At 42.5% G+C, this 20,298-nt stretch overlaps 1 protein-coding gene across 2 annotated transcripts in view; it reads right to left on the bottom strand.

Moving 5' to 3' along the window:
* LOC311246376 (platelet-derived growth factor receptor beta-like) overlaps positions 1–20,298 on the bottom strand; it is a 129,760-nt gene that overhangs the window by 37,126 nt on the left and 72,336 nt on the right. Inside the window, exons 18-24 of one of the 2 annotated variants that reach the window (XM_084336537.1) lie at positions 18,312–18,422; positions 11,448–11,589; positions 8,933–9,072; positions 8,088–8,206; positions 7,719–7,841; positions 3,009–3,120; positions 1–91 (exon numbers count right to left, since the gene is read on the bottom strand). The exon at positions 1–91 is cut by the window's left edge and continues 9 nt beyond it. In XM_084336537.1, coding sequence (XP_084192663.1) covers positions 1–91; positions 3,009–3,120; positions 7,719–7,841; positions 8,088–8,206; positions 8,933–9,072; positions 11,448–11,589; positions 18,312–18,422 — 838 coding nt within the window. The remainder of the gene's footprint in view (positions 92–3,008; positions 3,121–7,718; positions 7,842–8,087; positions 8,207–8,932; positions 9,073–11,447; positions 11,590–18,311; positions 18,423–20,298) is intronic. The other variant, XM_084336538.1, reaches the window with a different exon arrangement.

Here is a 20,298-nt window from a genome sequence, read left to right as displayed (position 1 = left end):
GTGGCATGGGGGGGTTTGGGCATCCGATATCCTCTCTTCAGAGCAGCGTAGAACTGCTCATTCATAGGGATGTCTGAATACGGGGTCCCTCCTGAGAAAATACAATGAAAATGAGACAGAACAAAAGAGAATAATGGGGTAAAATCGAACAGAATATAATAAAATAGAATAGAACAAAGTTTGAAATAGAACAAAATGCAATGGAACAAGAAAGTGAAAATAATATCAATAATAATAATGTATTCGAATTAGGGTTGGGCACCGACCGGTTCTAATAGGAACCGGTTCCTAACTTCCGGTTCTGGAACCGGAAGTAACATGTTTGAATTTCGATTCTTAAAAAAAAAATAAAAAATTACTTTGTTAATTAATACCCTAGTTACAGTACAGCAACCAAATTAAACTGTATCAAGTCAACTGACAATGTGAATAGTATGAAGAAAATAAAAGATTTTTCAAAAAGAATATTAAAATCTCTTGCAAAAATAAGCTGTGACCTGTTTTGACCTGCACCTCAAAGAATGGGAATCGAGAATCGTTTAGAACAGGAATCGAAATGGAGAATCGGAACCGGAACCGGAATCGTTCAAATCCAAACGATTTAGAATATAATAATGTATTAGAATAATAATAATGTATTAGAATATAATTGTGTTGTTGACAGTTGTGTCATACCCAGATGAGAAGATTGACATTTTAAGTTAAAGCTGCAAGAATTATTTTCTGACAGCTTGTTTCATATTCTCAAAACTTCTTACGACCATCTTACGCCATCAGAAGGTCACGTTGAGCCATGGTGTCCTACTCAATCAGCTCTGCTATCAGAAGGTCTCATTGAGTCATGGTGTCCTACTTAATCAGCCCTGCTATCAGAAGGTCTGATTGAGTCATGGTGTCCTACTCAATCAGCTCTGCTATCAGAAGGTCTCATTGAGTCATGGTGTCCTACTCAATCAGCTCTGCTATCAGAAGGTCTCATTGAGTCATGGTGTCCTACTCAATCAGCCCTGCTATCAGAAGGTCTCATTGAGTCATGGTGTCCTACTTAATCAGCCCTGCTATCAGAAGGTCTGATTGAGTCATGGTGTCCTACTCAATCAGCTCTGCTATCAGAAGGTCTCATTGAGTCATGGTGTCCTACTCAATCAGCTCTGCTATCAGAAGGTCTCATTGAGTCATGGTGTCCTACTCAATCAGCCCTGCTATCAGAAGGTCACGTTGAGCCATATGATGTCCTAGTTAATCAGCCCTGCTATCAGAAGGTCTCATTGAGTCATGGTGTCCTACTCAATCAGCTCTGCTATCAGAAGGTCTCATTGAGTCATGGTGTCCTACTCAATCAGCCCTGCTATCAGAAGGTCACGTTGAGCCATATGATGTCCTAGTTAATCAGCCGTGCTATCAGAAGGTCTCATTGAGTCACGGTGTCCTACTCAATCAGCCCTGCGTCACCAGCAGCCGTTTTTTTTCCAGTAAATCTCTTAATTACATCATTATTGTGCTGTCAGAACAGTATTACCGGTATGTCTGTAGGTGAAGTATGTACCTACGTGATAGCAACCAGGAAATGCCCAATAAATCTAGTAATTCATGCACCTCAAGATTGTTCCATGAAAGGGCGGCTGGGTGGCGTAGGGGAGATTGCGCTCGTCACCAATGCAAGAGACTCCGGTCTCGACTCCCAGAGTCAGCGTTGCCCCCGGCTTGGGCCAGTCGTCATACTATCTCAATTGGCGGAGGTAGCGGTTGGAAAGTCGATGGGTGGGGATTGGACGTTGTGGACAGCGACTCCTACAGGTCGGTTGGGTGACGCCTGTACAGCAGAGACAGGAAGTATCGGGGCAGTGTGAGCCTCCCATGCGTTACTCCTCGCCACTGAGAGTCTGCGCTGTCTGGTGAAAAGATGCGACAGGCTGCCTCCTCGTGTACCGGAGGGGACACGCAGGCACGTGCACACATAGAGGCCAAGGGGTGCTTGAGCACCTGCCTTTTTGAGCCTCATCAAAAAAGTGCCCTTTTTGAGATTTTTTTAATTTTAATTTGTTTTACCGTTACGCATATAGACTGCCCTTCCAACAGAAAAATGTCAGGATATAATCAAAATATTAGGTAAAGAGAGAGAGATGCCTCATATTCCATTGCAGTTTGCATGGCCTCCTCAGCGTGCCTCTCCGCGGACCTATATCTTTTATGCATAGCGTGGGTGGTGGTGATGATGATGATGATAGAAACCGCTGTGGCGCATACAGTTGAATGCTGGTATTACACTCATTGAGGGACACGAAGAAGTCAAGTCCGATGGGATTTGGGAATCTCAAATACAAATCGGGATTGGAATAAAAAATGCATTTATATTAAACAATACAGAATATACAGCACTTCTTGGGGTCTGTAGGGTAAGCACTTATTCCCTCCCCCCTGAACATTTATGGAGATGTATGGGCCTTTTAAGTCAGTGATAAAAGTGTCTTTCAAGGATAAGTGAGCTCCTGCACTGATTATTATAGTTCAATATTCAATACTTGATCACCAAAACCCCCCAAAAAGCATAAAAAGGGGGCCCCCGCCCGAAAAGGGCTCTTAAAAATTGTGCTTGTGCACTACGCGCGCTCGGTTAATATATACACACAAGTGTAGTGCCCTTTTCAGCCTTTGAGCACCTGCCCCTCTAAATTCCTGTGCACGTCCCTGGGGACACGTGATGCAAGGCTTCTATCCTCACTACGAGCGACCAGTGGGAGGCATAGTCTAGCAACGTTCCAAACAGTGGAGGGGAGAATTGGCAATATGAAATTGGGATGGGAGAAAAATAAGGAGAAAAAGCAGATACAAAAAAAATAAGATTGTTCCATGAAGGTACGTGATGTATACAGTATAGAATGATCACTTTAGCAAAAAACGAGACAAGGCTTTTGTTTTGGGAGAAAGAGAAAGAGAAGGCTGTGTAAAACAACGACTCCTTGCTGTCAGAAAACAACAAGTGCAGCTTTAAATGCAATAGAGCCTACCCAGGGTGAACATCTCCCAGAGCAGCACTCCATAGGACCAGACGTCACTCAGCGTCGTGTAGACATTCTGGAAGATACTCTCAGGGGCCATCCACTTGACTGGCAGGAAGCTCTGCTCGCACAGATAGACACCACATTCACCTTCAGAAACACCTCATAATCACAGGTGTATTACCTAGAGTTTCACAATGGAGCTTGTATAAAGTGACTTTCTGTATAATACAATACTGTAGAGAGTAACTCCTCCTTCAGTGTCCCAGCTATGTCTGGTCTCTGCGTAAACGTAATTTAAATGCACTGTACCCCCTGAGAAGAGATGAATTTCACATCATCCATTAGTTTACAGTCTTTAATGGTAGACTCTGTAATGCTGCCAAACAGCAGCCTCCAGGCAAGAGAACCCAGCTTGGTATTGCACTTTGTTTACTTTTTCTGATGTGTGGGTTGGAGTTGAGTGAAGATATGGGGAGGGGTTGCTACTGTTGGCCACACATCAGGCTCTACCAAGGGAGGTCTGGAGACATTCACAGTGTCATGTTACAGTAACAGAACCGAACAAAGTGCAATACCATGCAGGGCTCTTTTGCCCAGAGGTCACTGTTTGACGGCATTACAGATTCTACATTTAAAAAGTATTCCTGTGCCCTGGGACAACAAAGTCAATAAATAAAACACATTAGTATATTTGTGAACCACTCTGTCCTGGAGTTACTGGTAGACCAGGATCAGAAATTTTAAGTATTGCTGCTCCAGAGACCAGGGCCCTCATTTATCAATAATGCATAGAAAGTATTCAATTTTCGTGATACGCACGGAATTTAGAATGTCTCTACGCACAGAAAAATTGGGATTTATCAAACGTGCGTACACAGGTCGTACCAATCGGAAATCATCGGTATCGGTAAAAAAAAAAGAAAAGTGTATTCTTTTTATTTAACCTTTATATACCCAGGCAAGCAAGTAAGAACAAATTCTGATTTTATTTATTGTCAAAAGTATGCATAATGTTGTGTTAATTCCACAACAAGAGTAATGTTAATTACCTGAAATTATTACGTTTTTCTAGGACTGGGAACCCTACTGCCTTTCTGGAGTATTTTATCCTGTTCTTGGTATTTGCACTGATTGACTGTCACTACACTGATTGACTGTCTTCACTGGGTTGCTGTCACTGGCTGTCACTTATGCTGTCACTAATTGATGCGTGTGGTATGTCAGGAATGTGGCTATTTAGTAACCCCTGTTCTCTGTTCCTTTGTCGGAGCTTCAAACAGACCTGCGTGCAGACGGCTACAGAACAAGTGCTGGACTCTCTTGTTGCTGCTTATGATTTAGTATTCCTTAAAAGTATATTCTCAGTTGACGCTTGGCGTCTGTATTGTTATCTTTATCTTCCTTGATCTTGTGCTTCTTGCAATAAAAAGAACACACTATTCAAGAAGAGCAAACCACATCTCCATCTCCTTCTTCATTCTACTATTGGAACTCAATTCCTACCTGCATCGTAACAGGTATCGGTTGATATCGGTATCGGAAATTAAGAGTTGGACAATATCGGTATATCGGATATCGGTAAAAAAGCCAATATCGAACATCCCTAATAAATACCAATTGTTCTTACCATCTATGCTCGTGCACGATTCTAAGTATTTGCATACAGAACCACCCCTAATTAACCATATGGTAATTAAACACCCCCATGGGAACATGCCTGTTTGTGGAATGTGGAATAATGGCTAAGCAAACTAATATGAGAGCGAGATTGATCATGGAGGTCATCTAACCAATAAATTGAAGGTAGAAAGCATTCTGTTGTGAACAATCTTATTTGGAAACATGACACACAAAATAATAGTATTTAGCTTTTTATTTTAAACAATATTTAATCGTATTATTTTAAATATTTGTGTGCCGGGAGCCAAGGGTGTTGACTGACGCAGTCCTACAGAACCAGCACATTGACAGAAATAAATGACAAGCTGACCCGACATTTGCACTGTAATGACTGAAATGAACGAGTCACTGAAAAAAACTGCTGCCCGTGCAACCCAATGGAGAATAAAAACTCAAAAAAAATAGCAACCACTATTTTGCGCTTGCGTTTGAGTCATTGTGATAATCATACTGGCAAATAAACTCCTTTTTTCGTTTAGGTTTTTTAAAGTTAGATTAAGATCTTGCCAGGGGAGACTTACTTAAAACTGCTGTATGATCCTCTTGACTGAATTGCTGCAGTGTTTGGATGTGGGTGTTCTGCGTCTGCGTCTGCCCCCCCCCCCCCCCCCCCTGTGCCAAACGAGCACAGTCACCAAACTTTCAGCAGGCCAACTGCGCTCTAAATGGCTCTTGTGCAGGCACGTGCACACATAGAGGCCAAGGGGTGCTTGAGCACCTGCCTTTTTGAGCCTCATCAAAAAAGTACCATTTTGAAAAAAAAAAAAAAAAAACATTTTTACCGTTACGCATATAGACTGCCCTTCCAACTGAAAAATGTCAGGATAGAATCTAAATATTAGGTAAAGAGAGAGAGATGCCCCATATTCCATTGCAGTTTGTATGGCCTCCTCAGCGTGCCTCTCCGCGGACCTATATATTTTATGCATAGCGTGGGTGGTGATGATGATGATGATAGAAACCGCTGTGGCGCATACAGTTGAATGCTGGTATTACACTCATTGAGGGACACGAAGAAGTCAAGTCGGATGGGATTTGGGAATCTCAAATACAAATCGGGATTGGAATAAAAAATGCATTTATATTAAACAATACAGAATATACAGCACTTCTTGGGGTCTGTAGGGTAAGCACTTATTCCCTCCCCCCTGAACATTTATGGAGATGTATGGGCCTTTTAAGTCAGTGATAAAAGTGTCTTTCAAGGATAAGTGAGGTCCTGCACTGATTATTATAGTTCAATATTCAATATTTGATCACCAAAACCCCCCAAAATGCATAAAAAGGGGTCCCCCCACCCGAAAAGGGCCCTTAAAAATCGTGCTCGCGTGCTACGCGCGCTCGGTTAATATATACACACAAGTGTAGTGCCCTTTTCAGCCTTTGAGCACCTGCCCCTCTAAAGTCCTGTGCACGTCCCTGCTCTTGTGCGTCCTGTGCGTGCGTGAGCCTGTTATAATTGCGCTCCTGTTGGGTCGGTAGGTTGGTCAGAGTCATTATTCAGTGGATAACCCCGATCACCTGCATTTAAGTGCTATTTTAATTACAGATACCCCAGTATTAACATTACGATTTTATTAAATACAATTAGGCCTGAATGAGTTGTGCATTCCTCCCGGCCACCGGCAACATTTATCAGCCAAATGTGCATAGCATGTACATTGACTGAGTGGAATCCCTTTCTATTCACATAACTGAATTTGTTTATTGATGGAGCTTTGACAGCTATGGGTACAGTCTATTGCTCAATCCATCTCCAATATCACGCTGGACCAAAGATGGTGGCCAAAGATCCCAGGGTGGAGAGGACTTGAATATGCACAGGGATGGAATTTGTGCGTTTTGTTCCACGCTCCAATTTGCGTGCCAAATTGCGGCACAAATCAAGGAGAATGTATCTTGGGTAGCGGACTCTACTTAATATTATGTTCTCTCTGAAAACAGCTCCCTGTGGAGCACACCCCGCGGAGCGCACCCTGTGAGAGGTATTCCGATAACGCAAGATAAACCATGCTGCATTCATTCGGAAAGACCTATTCCAAATGCTATTTATAGGGTTTGACAATAATTACACTCATGTCTCTATTTTACAATGAACTATAATTAATTACGAGTCATACCGAAGACGTCGGTGTTACACAGTGTTGAAACTCCATTATCCCATTTAAAACCCACCTCAAAACCCACCTGTTTAGGCAGGCGTATGTCAGATTTTATTTTAAATTTTATTGTGATTATAAATGAACTGTTTTTAATTGTTGTACGGCAACCTGCATTGATAAATGAGGGCCCATGACTGGGGCTCTGACTCTGCTGGCCTTTAAATGTCTGTGAGTTCTTACTTTACGGTTTACTGTAGTTCAGACCTGTTGGTAATGATATAATATTCAGTGCTGACTCAAGAAATCCCATACTCCTGAAGCGAGCACAGTGCTTATTTATACAGAGCTGCGTAATAAAAGTATTGCTTTCCCCCCAAAAAAGATATTGATTAATTAATATATAATTTTGCATGTTGCATGTATCCCCTCCCAACTTCCCATTTTCAGGGGCGTAGGTTTGATTTGAGCTTTGGTAGGGACACTTTTTGTACTAATTTGAGCATAAATACAGTTTTTGGAGCTACAAAGAGCATCACATTAATCCTTATGACATTTCATAAGGCATAAGGCCGTTGGCTGAGGCAGAGAGAAAGTGCGCTTTAGTCAGAGCTAGCTAGGTTCATAGGTTGCTGATTGGATATTGCAGATAATAGGATTGCTTGCCAATAGGTTCTTGATGCAGCTGTCAACCTACACTTTAGCAACAGACCAAGTAATAATACTAAAACTAAAGATTTCTTTGGTAGGGACAATTAAAATTTCCATGGCTTTGGTAGGAACATGTCCTTAGCGTCCCTATACAAAATGCCCCTACTACTATGCCCATTCCCACACGTGGAATGCACCTGATTGGATAAATGACGTGCTGGCGCTCTAGTGCGACATCTTGTGGCTGAATGTTATCTTTCGTACCTTTCATTTTCAACAAACTCACATTTCCTTTTGCGATGTAGTTGTCATCTTTCATGACATCTCTGGCCAAACCAAAGTCACAAATCTTGGCTAGTTTTCCCTCACAGACCAAAATGTTCCTGGCAGCCAGGTCTCGATGCAAACACTGTTGGGAGTTATGGATACATAACATACAGTTATGGATGACAGTTATTGAGAGTTTAATGAGTATGGCCCCCAGTGATGTCATCAGGGACGCTGAATCCTTGTGTTGTGTTAATTACAGCACCATCAAATGATGTAGATGAAAAAATAGCAATACCTTGTCTTATAGGGACTGCTACCATATAATTTCATTGAGCTGTAATTAACAAAGTCAGGAATATGCAAATTAGTATGGGATATGTCGTACATTTTTGGAAGCCAGGAAGTCCATACCCTGGGCCACTTGGTAGGAGAAACAGACAAGGTCTTGGAGGGTGAGGAGAGGAGAGTCGCTGATGGACACAACCGCCTCCTCCGGACCTTGACCTGGATGAGAGAAGAGGAAGGGAATCATGTCATGTTCATCTAAAGCACATTTCACAAACACACATTTACTGCAAACAATTCACCAAATGCTTAGTGTTATGATAGATGAACAAGCAGTAGACGTTCCATGGACTCACACACACAAGGAGCTGATTATGTACTACCACCACCACCACCACTACTACTGCTACTACTACTTGTTCCCTGCAGATAGAAATACCTGACATATCAAATAATGTATGGTCATTACAATGCTATATGATATCTAACAGAGACATGGTTTGGTTGTATGCTACAGCAACAGACTCCATTACCCTGGATGAGTGACTCCACATTAATAAAATACATTTCAATTCAACATAAATATTTGTGTCAGCACTCGAAATTGCAAGATTACTCAAAATAACTACTTAAACTTTGGCAGGGACTTAGGGATGAACCAGAATCCCAATATGAATTCGGGAAAGGACTGATAATGAGATAGACACAGATATTCTTTATACTGTCTGCCATCCAATAACTACCTGTAGGCCTGTCTCCTCATTTGGACCCACAGAATTATTAGTTATCATTTTTGGAAAGTTGTGCATCAGAAGAGATAAAGAAAGAAATGCAATCCTGTGATATCCTCTAATTGCACTGCCTGAGAGGGCTGACAGAAATAATTGTATGTACCTATGTGTAACACCCAAAAGTATGACAAATTAATATTATCATTATTATTACCACCATCTTGTTCTTGGTAGGGGGTCTCATACATGGCGGGTTCGATGTCTGCGTACTTGATGGTGTCACCCAGCTCCAGCATGGGCACGTACTGGAGAGAATCCTCCTTGGTCATATCCATGTACCCACCATCACTATCACTGTGTAGAAAGAGAGTGTTACTAAAATAAGATATTCCTTTATTGATCCCCTTAGGCTTAGGGAAATTCAGGGTAATTACAGGGTAATAGCCTCAGGCCAAACATATCCCATAATTGTGAAAATGAAGGAAGGAAACAAATGTTGGAAGATGCATCGAACCCCAGAACCCAAACCCTTAATGGACCCGACATGAAAACACCTGCTGTCTGCAGATGATGCTGTGCTGCTTTTTAATAGTCAATTCATGCCTGTGTTTGAACTGTAATTGTACCGACGTGACACGAGGCAGGGAGTGGAGGACCCAGATGCAGAGAAAACACAGTGGTCCAATGTGAAACTTTACTGGAAGCGGCAGTTAGAGAAACAAAGTCATAAACACATTACTGAGGCTATGAAACCTAAAGATTGAACTAAGACAAACAGAAACACAGACTCAAAAGTCCAAAAACTCTCCAGAACGGGTGAAAACAATCAAACGTAATTACAATAAAGCCTAATAAGGGGGGGGAACAGTGGCTCAGGAGGTAGAGCGGCCGTCTGGTAGTCCAAAGGTAACCGGTTCGATTCCCGCTCCTCCCGGGCAGCGTGTCGAAGTGTCCTTGAGCAAGACACTTAACCCCTAATTGCTTGCATTGAGCAGGTTGGCACCTTGCATAGTTGCCTCTCCCATCGGTGTGTGAGTGAAGGGGTAAATGTCAGGAACAAAAATTAAATGATATAATCATTTTATTTTATTAAATAGATTATATAAAAATATTTAATTTATTGAATGTGTGTGTGTGTGTGTGTGTGTCTGGCCCCCAGCCCCCGACACACGTCTGACCTCTTGCCCTGCGTGTGTGTATGTTTTAACCAAGTTGCTGAAATATCAGCAGCTCAAGCTGAACATCGCACAACTAGGCTACAAGTGTCAACTTTTAGTTTTAATTTTTGGCAGCCTGGGTCATGTTCACAAGCTGGTGGTAGGGGCCTTCAGATGACCCACATCTCCAAGAGAAAGGCTAAACAGTTAGCAAGGTATTGCTCTATATCTGCTATTATTGGTAGCCGCTCTATTTGGAGACGGCGTTGCTTTTTGTACCCATAGAGTAGATATAGTTTTACGGAAATGCTATTGTATCTGTTTTTTAAACATCATCTGTGTCAATATTGTATGTGTACGATGAATGCGGCACAGTCACAAACGTAATTGAATGACTCCCAATGAGCTAATTGCACTGTTAGTGTTTATGTATAAATAAAGCATAATTTATATAAATTATAATATAAATATATATAAATATAAATAAAGCATCTAAAATGTGTGTGTGGCCCCCAGCCCCCGAAACTACGTCTGACCTCTTGCCCTGCATGTGTGTGTCGATACACCTGATGTTGTTTTTATTGACACCAGCCACAAGGAGGTGCTAATCATAGAAGTAAGATAAGATAAGATAAGATATTCCTTTATTGATCCCCTTGGGGAAATTCAGGCATCATAGCAGCATGGGGGGAGGGGGGGGGGGGTACAGGTAGTAAAAACAACAACACAGGCAGTATAAACAATTAGGTCAATTTGGTCAATATAATTTACTATAGTAGGCTGTGCCTTTGACCTGTACATGGACCAGGCTTTCCGGGAGGCGTCTATGCCTTCTACAACGCTGTTCGGTTTCCGGGTTGCCGTTTTGCGCTCTGATTGGCCGAGCGCGCGCATGCGCCGCAACGTGGCCCTCAGCCGTGCTGCGATAAGGCTTTCGCCAGCGGGGAGAGGGGCGCCGCGAGCGGCATCGCTGCGCTCATCAACGACCCTCCGTGCTCCGGCTTTCAACAGCGGGGAGAGTATTATGGGGCTTATGCCGTGAAGCAGTAACACAACAGTGAACACATAGTTAAGTACGACTGACAGATGCATTGCAACTATGTGTGTTACTGCTTCGCGGCATAAGCCCCATAATACTGTCCCCGCTGTTGAAAGCCGGAGCACGGAGGGTCGTTGCCCCTCTCCCCGCTGGCGAAAGCCTTATCGCAGCACGGCTGAGGGCCGCGTCGCGGCTCATGCACGCGCTCGGCCAATCAGAGCGCAAAACGGCAACGCGGAAACCGAACAGTGTTGTAGAAGGCATAGACGCTTCGGGGACGCCTGAATGCCTTCTACAACAGAACTTTGTTTCCGCGCCTCTGATTGGCCAGGTAATTTCTGGTCATGTGACAAGTACGCCCAATCGTGGGACTGCAAGTTTCTACACTGGTTAAGCTTAGGCGCTCTTTTGAAGTTGGAGATGCTATGTGTACCCTTTAAGTGTTCAGAGCTGCTTGGCCCCGATATATTTGATTCCCTGTTTATGCAATATAATTTGTGGAACCAAATAAAGTATTCAAATGTGTGTCTGACCTCTTGCCCTGCGTGTGTGTGTCCACATGGTTCTCTTGTGATGCAGCGGTGCCGTCACTCAGCAGAAAGGTGTGTTTGTTGCGGTGCAGGTAGTCAACCAAGTCACCATAGCGACAATACTCTGTTATCAGGTAGATAGGACCTGGGGGGGGAGAGAGAGAGAGATAGGGAGAGAGAGAGAGAGAGAGAGAGAGAGAGAGAGAGAGAGAGAGAGAGAGAGAGAGAGAGAGAGAGAGAGAGAGAGAGAGAGAGAGAGAGAGAGAAGAGAGGAGAGAGAGAGAGAGAGAGAGAGAGAGAGAGAGAGAGAGAGAGAGAGAGAGAGAGAGAGAGAGAGAGAGAGAGAGAGAGAGAGAGAGAGGGGAGAGAGAGAGGGGGGAGATAGAGAGAGAGATGGAGATAAACAACATATAGGTTATTCCTGGGTTTTTATTTGATTTGATTTAATCAAAACTTTATTGAACTAGAAGAGCCACCCATTTGTTTTCTAGTAGCCTACACCTTAGGCGGGACTTAAATATAGGGGCTGGGGCAAACATAGACCAATGAAAGCAGATCTCCTGCAGTATGGACAGCAGCGCTACAATACTGTGGTGCTGATATGGTCTTGGCAGCCTCTAAATGGAGCACTAGAATACTGCCTGTGGTGCTGAAGTACTGTATGTTTGGAGTGCTACGATGCTGTCTGGTACTCCAATCCAATCCAACTTGATTTGTATAGCACATTTAAAAACAACATGGTTGACCAAAGTGCTTCACAGTAATAACCATAATATAGTAAAAAACACATAAACACAATACAAAGTACACAGAACTACAAACAAAATTACAGCAGCAGACTACATTTTCTTTTAAAGCTAGGGAGAACAAATGTGTTTTTGTCATGGTCCCAGCCGGGGACCCACCCTGAACAATGTGAACAGTGGTTTTCTGCCGCCCTCTGGTGGCCAAACGCAGCAGCTCCAGATATTCTCCACTTGCACAACCTGAAAGTAGGCACTTCCGGCTGACTTCCGGTTGCCAATCGTACTTCCTGTCCCATCCAAATACATTGGTTTTAGCTACTTTTCTCCCCTTATTTAAACAACTTTGTCGTCACAGAGAGGCAATGAAACGTTTGTATTATTATAGTATAGAATGTATTTAATAAGCAAACGTTTGTCAGCAGGGTTTTTGGGCTGTATTTCATGTAAAAACGTTCACTGTTAGTTTACTTGCTCACGCTAATTAAGGCTAATACTGGCTAACAGAAGCTAGCGCAAGAAACGACGCCGCAAAGTATTGTTTATAGTGCATTTCTTGCCACCTTATAGCATTTGTACATTTGTATGACAGTCTATAATGCTCCCGTGAGGTTTTTCCGGACGTTTTGGTAATGATTTTCACTATAAAATCATATTTCTAAATGACAGGAAGTTGATGAAAACTGTCCGGAATAGCTTTGAGCTAACGATCTTTGCAGATGCATTGCAAGAAACGACGCCGCAAAGTATTGTTTATAGTGCATTTCTTGCCACCTTATAGCATTTGTACATTTGTATGACAGTCTATAATGCTCCCGTGAGGTTTTTCCGGACGTTTTGGTAATGATTTTCACTATAAAATCATATTTCTGGGAGCTCCAGTAGCTCACCACGTACCTCGAGCGCTATTTCGGCGCCGGGGACAACCGTGCTCGTCACGGATCTGGGGTTTAGCGAGTTCGAATCCCGGACTGCAGCCGTGCCTTTCCCAGAGTGTCTTCCCCCCCATCTGTACCCCTTCAGCCTGTTTCTGTCGGTCATTCTTGACCAGAGTAAATGCGATAAACGCTAAAAAGAGCCAGGGGAATGGCCAAAGTTTAAAATCATATTTCTAAATGACAGGAAGTTGATGAAAACTGTCCGGAATAGCTTTGAGCTAACTATCTTTGCCGATGCATTGCAAGAAACGACGCCGCAAAGTATTGTTTATAGTGCATTTCTTGCCACCTTATAGCATTTGTACATTTGTATGACAGTCTATAATGCTCCCGTGAGGTTTTTCCGGACGTTTTGGTAATGATTTTCACTATAAAATCATATTTCTAAATGACAGGAAGTTGATGAAAACTGTCCGGAATAGCTTTGAGCTAACGATCTTTGCCGATACATTCCATTCTAAACGTAACGTTAGTTGTTCAAAACATTACCCGTCTATATAATTTGTTCCTCAACGTTATATAGACGGGTAATGTTTTGTAAACTAACTGCAGCCTGCTACAGTTAGAAGCTAACGTTAGCCAGCAAGCTGCAGCTTGCTACAGTTAGAAGCTAATGTTAGCCAGCAAGCTGCAGCCTGCTACAGTTAGAAGCTAACGTTAGCCAGCAAGCTGCAGCCTGCTACAGTTAGAAGCTAACGTTAGCCAGCAAGCTGCAGCCTGCTACAGTTAGAAGCTAATGTCGAGGAACAAATTATATAGATGGGTAATGTTTTGAACAACTAACGTTACGTTTAGAATGGAATGCATCGGCAAAGATCGTTAGCTCAAAGCTATTCCGGACAGTTTTCATCAACTTCCTGTCATTTAGAAATATGATTTTATAGTGAAAATCATTACCAAAACGTCCGGAAAAACCTCACGGGAGCATTATAGACTGTCATACAAATGTACAAATGCTATAAGGTGGCAATAAATGCACTATAAACAATACTTTGCGGCGTCGTTTCTTGCGCTAGCTTCTGTTAGCCAGTATTAGCCTTAATTAGCGTGAGCAAGTAAAATAACAGTGAACGTTTTTACATGAAATACAGCCCAAAAACCCTGCTGACAAACGTTTGCTTATTAAATACATTCTATACTATAATAATACAAACGTTTCATTGCCTCTCTGTGACGACAAAGTTGTTTAAATAAGGGGAGAAAAGTAGCTAAAACCAATGTATTTGGATGGGACAGGAAGCACCATTGGCAACCGGAAGTCAGCCGGAAGTTACTACTTTTAGGTTGTGCAAGTGGAGAATTGAACCTTCTCAGGCCTTTAGTCCTAGGTTTGCTGGATTCTATTAATGTTATGATTAATACTTTTAATGTTATGCTGCCTCTGTTCATGTTGTGTTTCCCCGGTTTAGCTTGTGCTTAAAGGTTTATCCTTTACATATGTTTCCATTAAGGTTTATCCTTTACATATGTTTCCTGAAAGTTTCTGTTACAAAGGATCAGATTAAACCGAATATATATATTTATTGATTGATATATTTGCATAGTATTTGTATATCGTTTGATATCCCTTGTATATTCCTTGTACATATACACGGAATATCCCTTTAGCCTAGACCAGACCATAATATTTCATTCTCCTATTGGACAGCGGTCGACAGGCGCCAGGGCCGCGCCTCCAGAGTCAGGTTCAAAGCCACCGTCAAGACATGTCTGTACATGCCCGGCCTTGCCCAGGGATACGAGACAGAAATGAGGTTGGCACTAGATTGTTCGCCGTGCATATAAATATGGCGCAGGTGAATACAGAAGTAGAGTTACCCAATAAGTTGAAGCCTCACCCACGATACAACGTGCGGTGAATATGGCCTGTTTGGCCCCAAATAGAGCATTGAGACCGCGTGCAAATTAATAACTGAATTGTCAGAGTTTGGCGCTATACCGTCGAGTGCGACATATTTCTATTAAGTCAGTAATAGTCTATTTGTGTATAGTGTATCGTGCGGCTAAAGTTCTACAGTGACCAGCATCACCAACGCTTCCTTGTACCAGCTAGAGTGCTTATCCAGGCTGGGCTGCTTTCATGGCGCTTTCACCCGAGGAGACCTAGACGAGAACCGTGTGGACATGTACACTGGATTAATCTACCCGACGACTACATAGCCCTTTGCGGCTGGATTATATTTGTTTTGGTCCTGTGATTTATGGAGCGGAGAATCGCCGACGCCTACACGTGTGGGATTTACCCTGTGAGGAGCCAAGTCGAGTCTGCGCCTCAGAGAGCTGAGGCCGGCTAGCTTTCTTCACTGTGGAGCTACAGTCTACGGAGAACAGCTGTATTCGTCTGTGGATCAAGAGACTATTGCACCGTCTCCTGTACTTGGAGTCTCCTTAGTCATCGTTGACCAGACTTTCTACTACCGACAGATCCTCTACCCCTGCTGGCTTACAACCGGGGGGACCCTTCAGTATCTCCCGCTATATATTACTAGTGTACCATAGATATAATTCCCTAAGATTCAGGTTGTATAATTACCTCCTGCGTAACCAGAGAATGGACAGCGCATCCAAAGTATAATAGAGAAGTATATTATGTACCTTTTGCTGCAATAAATACTTAATTACCACTTTGTGTGGAACCGATTCATTGTGGGAAGTGTTCATCATATTTATATATCATGTACTGTATGGCCAGTAATTAAAGTACATAAAGCGGTAGTGGTTTAATGATACCATACTTATCAATACAGTCAGGGAATTGTACCCCTCAGTTACAGTTTCCTTTACATATGTTTCCTGAAAGGTTTATCCTTTTCATATGTTTCCATTAAGGTTTATCCTTTACATATGTTTCCAGTAGGGGTTTGTCTCTTTATATATGTTTCTAGTGTGTTTATCATTTAACAGTTTGAGTGCCAGCCATTAACATTGGAAACATGGTTAAATGCCACCACCCACTTAAATGATAGCGTTGTGAACGCATAATCTCTGTCTTACATTATGGCTATGTGTCTAATCTGCCTGTCGCTTATCAATGACTTGTTTGCAGTCAACATTGTCGAAACGGATTGTTTTTTAATTGGTTCATTTTCGTTATAGCATTTTGAAAAGCCCTCGTTTTTCAGGAAAATATATAGATTCCGTGATAAAAAGGCATTTACTGGAATATTCTAGAATACACAAAAACGTTGTAATTTTTTGGCCTATTTATTAATCGTTTTCAAATAAACGTTAGATTATCGATAGTATATGTGTACTTATGCACGCTATAGAGGCGGGCTGAAAAATCGATTCTCTCATTTCCTCATCAGCGATCATCGCGCACACACACACACACGCACAGGGCAAACGCTTATATCTCTGTGAAAACAGCTCTGATTATCCTAAGACTGGTCAAATAAATTCCTTACCTGAGATCAGATGTTATCCAAAAAGATTATTCCAATTCCTGATTGCCATTCCAAATATCGATCACGCTTATTGATTACAGTGTTGAGTCCTGTAAATACATAATCCACGCGTTTTCCGGGCCGGTGAGCACAATCGATCCTTCAGTTGGCTTGACGGAAAAGTAAATGAGCAAACTGACCACTCCCCCTGCATCAGTGTAACGTAATGGGGTGCAGTTACACAGGGAGAGAAGATAGGGGGCGGTATCTTCCAAATTGAGCTCAGAGAGACTCTGCAGCACTAACCCGAGGCTCGATTGATGAAATATGAATTCAAATCGCCAATAATAATAAAAAAAAAAAAAAAAAAATGCTATATAGCGTCGGGGGCACTCAAAGGTCGGCATGAACTAACGACAAAGAGTGTCCGTGGCACTCAATGTGTTAAGGGTTATCTATTTATATTCCAGTGTGGAGATAATCTCCTTACATATATTTTTCTAGTGTGGAGATATTCCTTTTACATATATGTTTATAGTGTGAGATTTCCTTTTACTAATGTCTGGTGCTGAAGTACTGTATGTTTGGAGTGCTACAATGCTGTCTGTGAAACAATGCCTTTATCTCTACTCTTTCATACATTGTAGTTCCCACAATTATGTACCTTTTTTCCTGTGGTCGATTCATAATTTATTTACATTTTCTGGTGAGACCGTGTCACATGTGATGATGAACACGTCACAGAGAGAGAACCCACACACACACACACACACACACACACACACACACACACACACACACACACACACACACACACACACACACACACACACACACACACACACACACACACACACACACACACACACACACACACACACACACACACACACACACACACACACACACACACACACACACACACACACACACACACACACACACACACACACACACACACACACACACACACACACACACACACACACACACACACACACACACACACACACACACACACACACACACACACACACACACACACACACACACACACACACACACACACACACACACACACACACACACACACACACACACACACACACACACACACACACACACACACACACACACACACACACACACACACACACACACACACACACACACACACACACACACACACACACACACACACACACACACACACACACACACACACACACACACACACACACACACACACACACACACACACACACACACACACACACACACACACACACACACACACACACACACACACACACACACACACACACACACACACACACACACACACACACACACACACACACACACACACACACACACACACACACACACACACACACACACACACACACACACACACACACACACACACACACACACACACACACACACACACACACACACACACACACACACACACACACACACACACACACACACACACACACACACACACACACACACACACACACACACACACACACACACACACACACACACACACACACACACACACACACACACACACACACACACACACACACACACACACACACACACACACACACACACACACACACACACACACACACACACACACACACACACACACACACACACACACACACACACACACACACACACACACACACACACACACACACACACACACACACACACACACACACACACACACACACACACACACACACACACACACACACACACACACACGGCTTCTACCTCTCTTGGTGCAGGCTCCCAGCAGATTGACCAGGTTCAGATGTGGTCCCAGGTGACTCATGATCTTCAGCTCAGAGACCAAGGCCTGCATCTCACTCCTCCTGGCCGTGGCTGTGTCCCAGGAAACACAAGCACACAGATGCGGTCAGACCGACGCGACTGAAACCGTGCAAGAGCTCTTTTGATCTGTGTGGGACGGTGGGCAGACTCCACGGGGTTCCTCTCCTGGCATGCCATCACTTGGTCGTCACACAATTAAAGGTAGAATCTGCAATACAGCCAAACAGCGACCTCTAGGAAAAATAGCTCCTTTTGGTATTGCATTTTGTTTACATGTTTTTATTTTGGTCTGATTTGTGAGTTTGAGTTGAGTGGGAGGTACGGTAGTAATAAGCTACTATATAGATATAATATAATATATAATACAATATATAATATATAATACAATATATAATATAATATATAATACAATATATAATATAATATATAATACACAATATGATATAATATATAATACAAATACAATAATAGAACATCTAGCAATAATTTCTCCAGATCACTCTTGGCAGAACATCAGGTGTGGCCAGCAATAGCAACCTCTCCCCTAGCCCCTTTCGTGACTGTGATGCAAGCCTTGCTTGAATACGCAGTCACTGGTTCCCACGTTACTAGCCATGTTAATGTGCACATCAAGCACTGGTTAAAGGCGAGCGGTGGGTCCAAAATATATCAGATATAAATGTCAAAGGTACTCACCATTGCATTAGGGTTTCACACACACAAGCGGCGGGGTTTGAAAGCTTGGCGTTGCTAATAAACATTTTAAATAATTTTTATAAACGAGTACAAAAATCACTGAGCTAGCCTTGGCTAAAATGGCTGCTTCCGCATTTTGACGCAGGAGCGCTGTGATTGCTGGGCGCACCAGGCATGTGACAAAGCAGCCAGCAATCACAGCGCTCCTGTGTCAAAATGTGTGTGTGAAACCCTAATGCAACGGTGAGTACCTTTGAAATTTATATCTGATATATTTTGGACCCACCAAGATGTGCACATTAACATGGCTAGTAACGTGGGAACCAGTGACTGCGTATTCAAGAAAGGCTTGCATCACAGTCACGAAAGGGGCTACCTCTCCCCTATCCTCACTTCAGCCCACACTTCAGCCCACACATCAGATCAAAACAAAAACATGTAAACAAAGTGGAGTACCAAGGGGGGGCGGGTCTTGCCTATAGGTCGCTATTTGACCGCATTACAGATTCCTTTAAGCAACGCATACTATTGTGTGTATAGTATGTAATAGGGCTGCCCCCTCATAGTCAAATCTTACATATTTGTCAATGAAATCAACGGTTAGTCAATGAAGTCCTATTTATGTAGTCGAGGACTGCGCTAATATATATTTTATATGTATATGGGATGTTATGTATGTACTTGTAAATAGCCAACGTTGTTAGCAAGAAAGACTTAAAGGTGCTATAGATAACATTCTGCCACTAGATTTGACAAAAGAGCAGCAGCATGTAATTTATCCAATCAGGTGCCTTCCATGTGGGGAAATGGGAAGTAGTTACATCTAAACAACAACATTCAATTTGGTGCCGCAAAATATTTTTAAAAACATTTTAAAAACATTTTTTATAAACAATACTTTTATTCCGTACCTTTCTAAAAGCTCTGTGGATGTATTCTAAATGTTATATATAGCATTTTTAAATAAAAAATTAGATACCTGTGTACCTTCGTCTCAAACGTTTTCTCATCTTAAGCCAATAAAAGAGAAAAGCGCGTCATCGATGTTCTATCTTAAGCCAATAAAAAAGGAAAGCGCTTCATCGATGTTCTATCTTAAACCAATACAAGAGAAAAGCGTTTCATCGATGTGTGGAGCTCAACGTTCAACATGAACAGCCCTCTGTGGTGCTGAAGGACACTTTAACGTGTCGAGTTCAACATGAACAGCCCTCTGTGGTGCTGAAGGACA

Source organism: Notolepis coatsorum (assembly GCF_963971535.1).
Source record: "Notolepis coatsorum genome assembly, chromosome: 19".
NCBI lineage: Eukaryota > Metazoa > Chordata > Actinopteri > Aulopiformes > Paralepididae > Notolepis > Notolepis coatsorum.
This window is presented reverse-complemented; position numbering and strand designations above follow the sequence as displayed.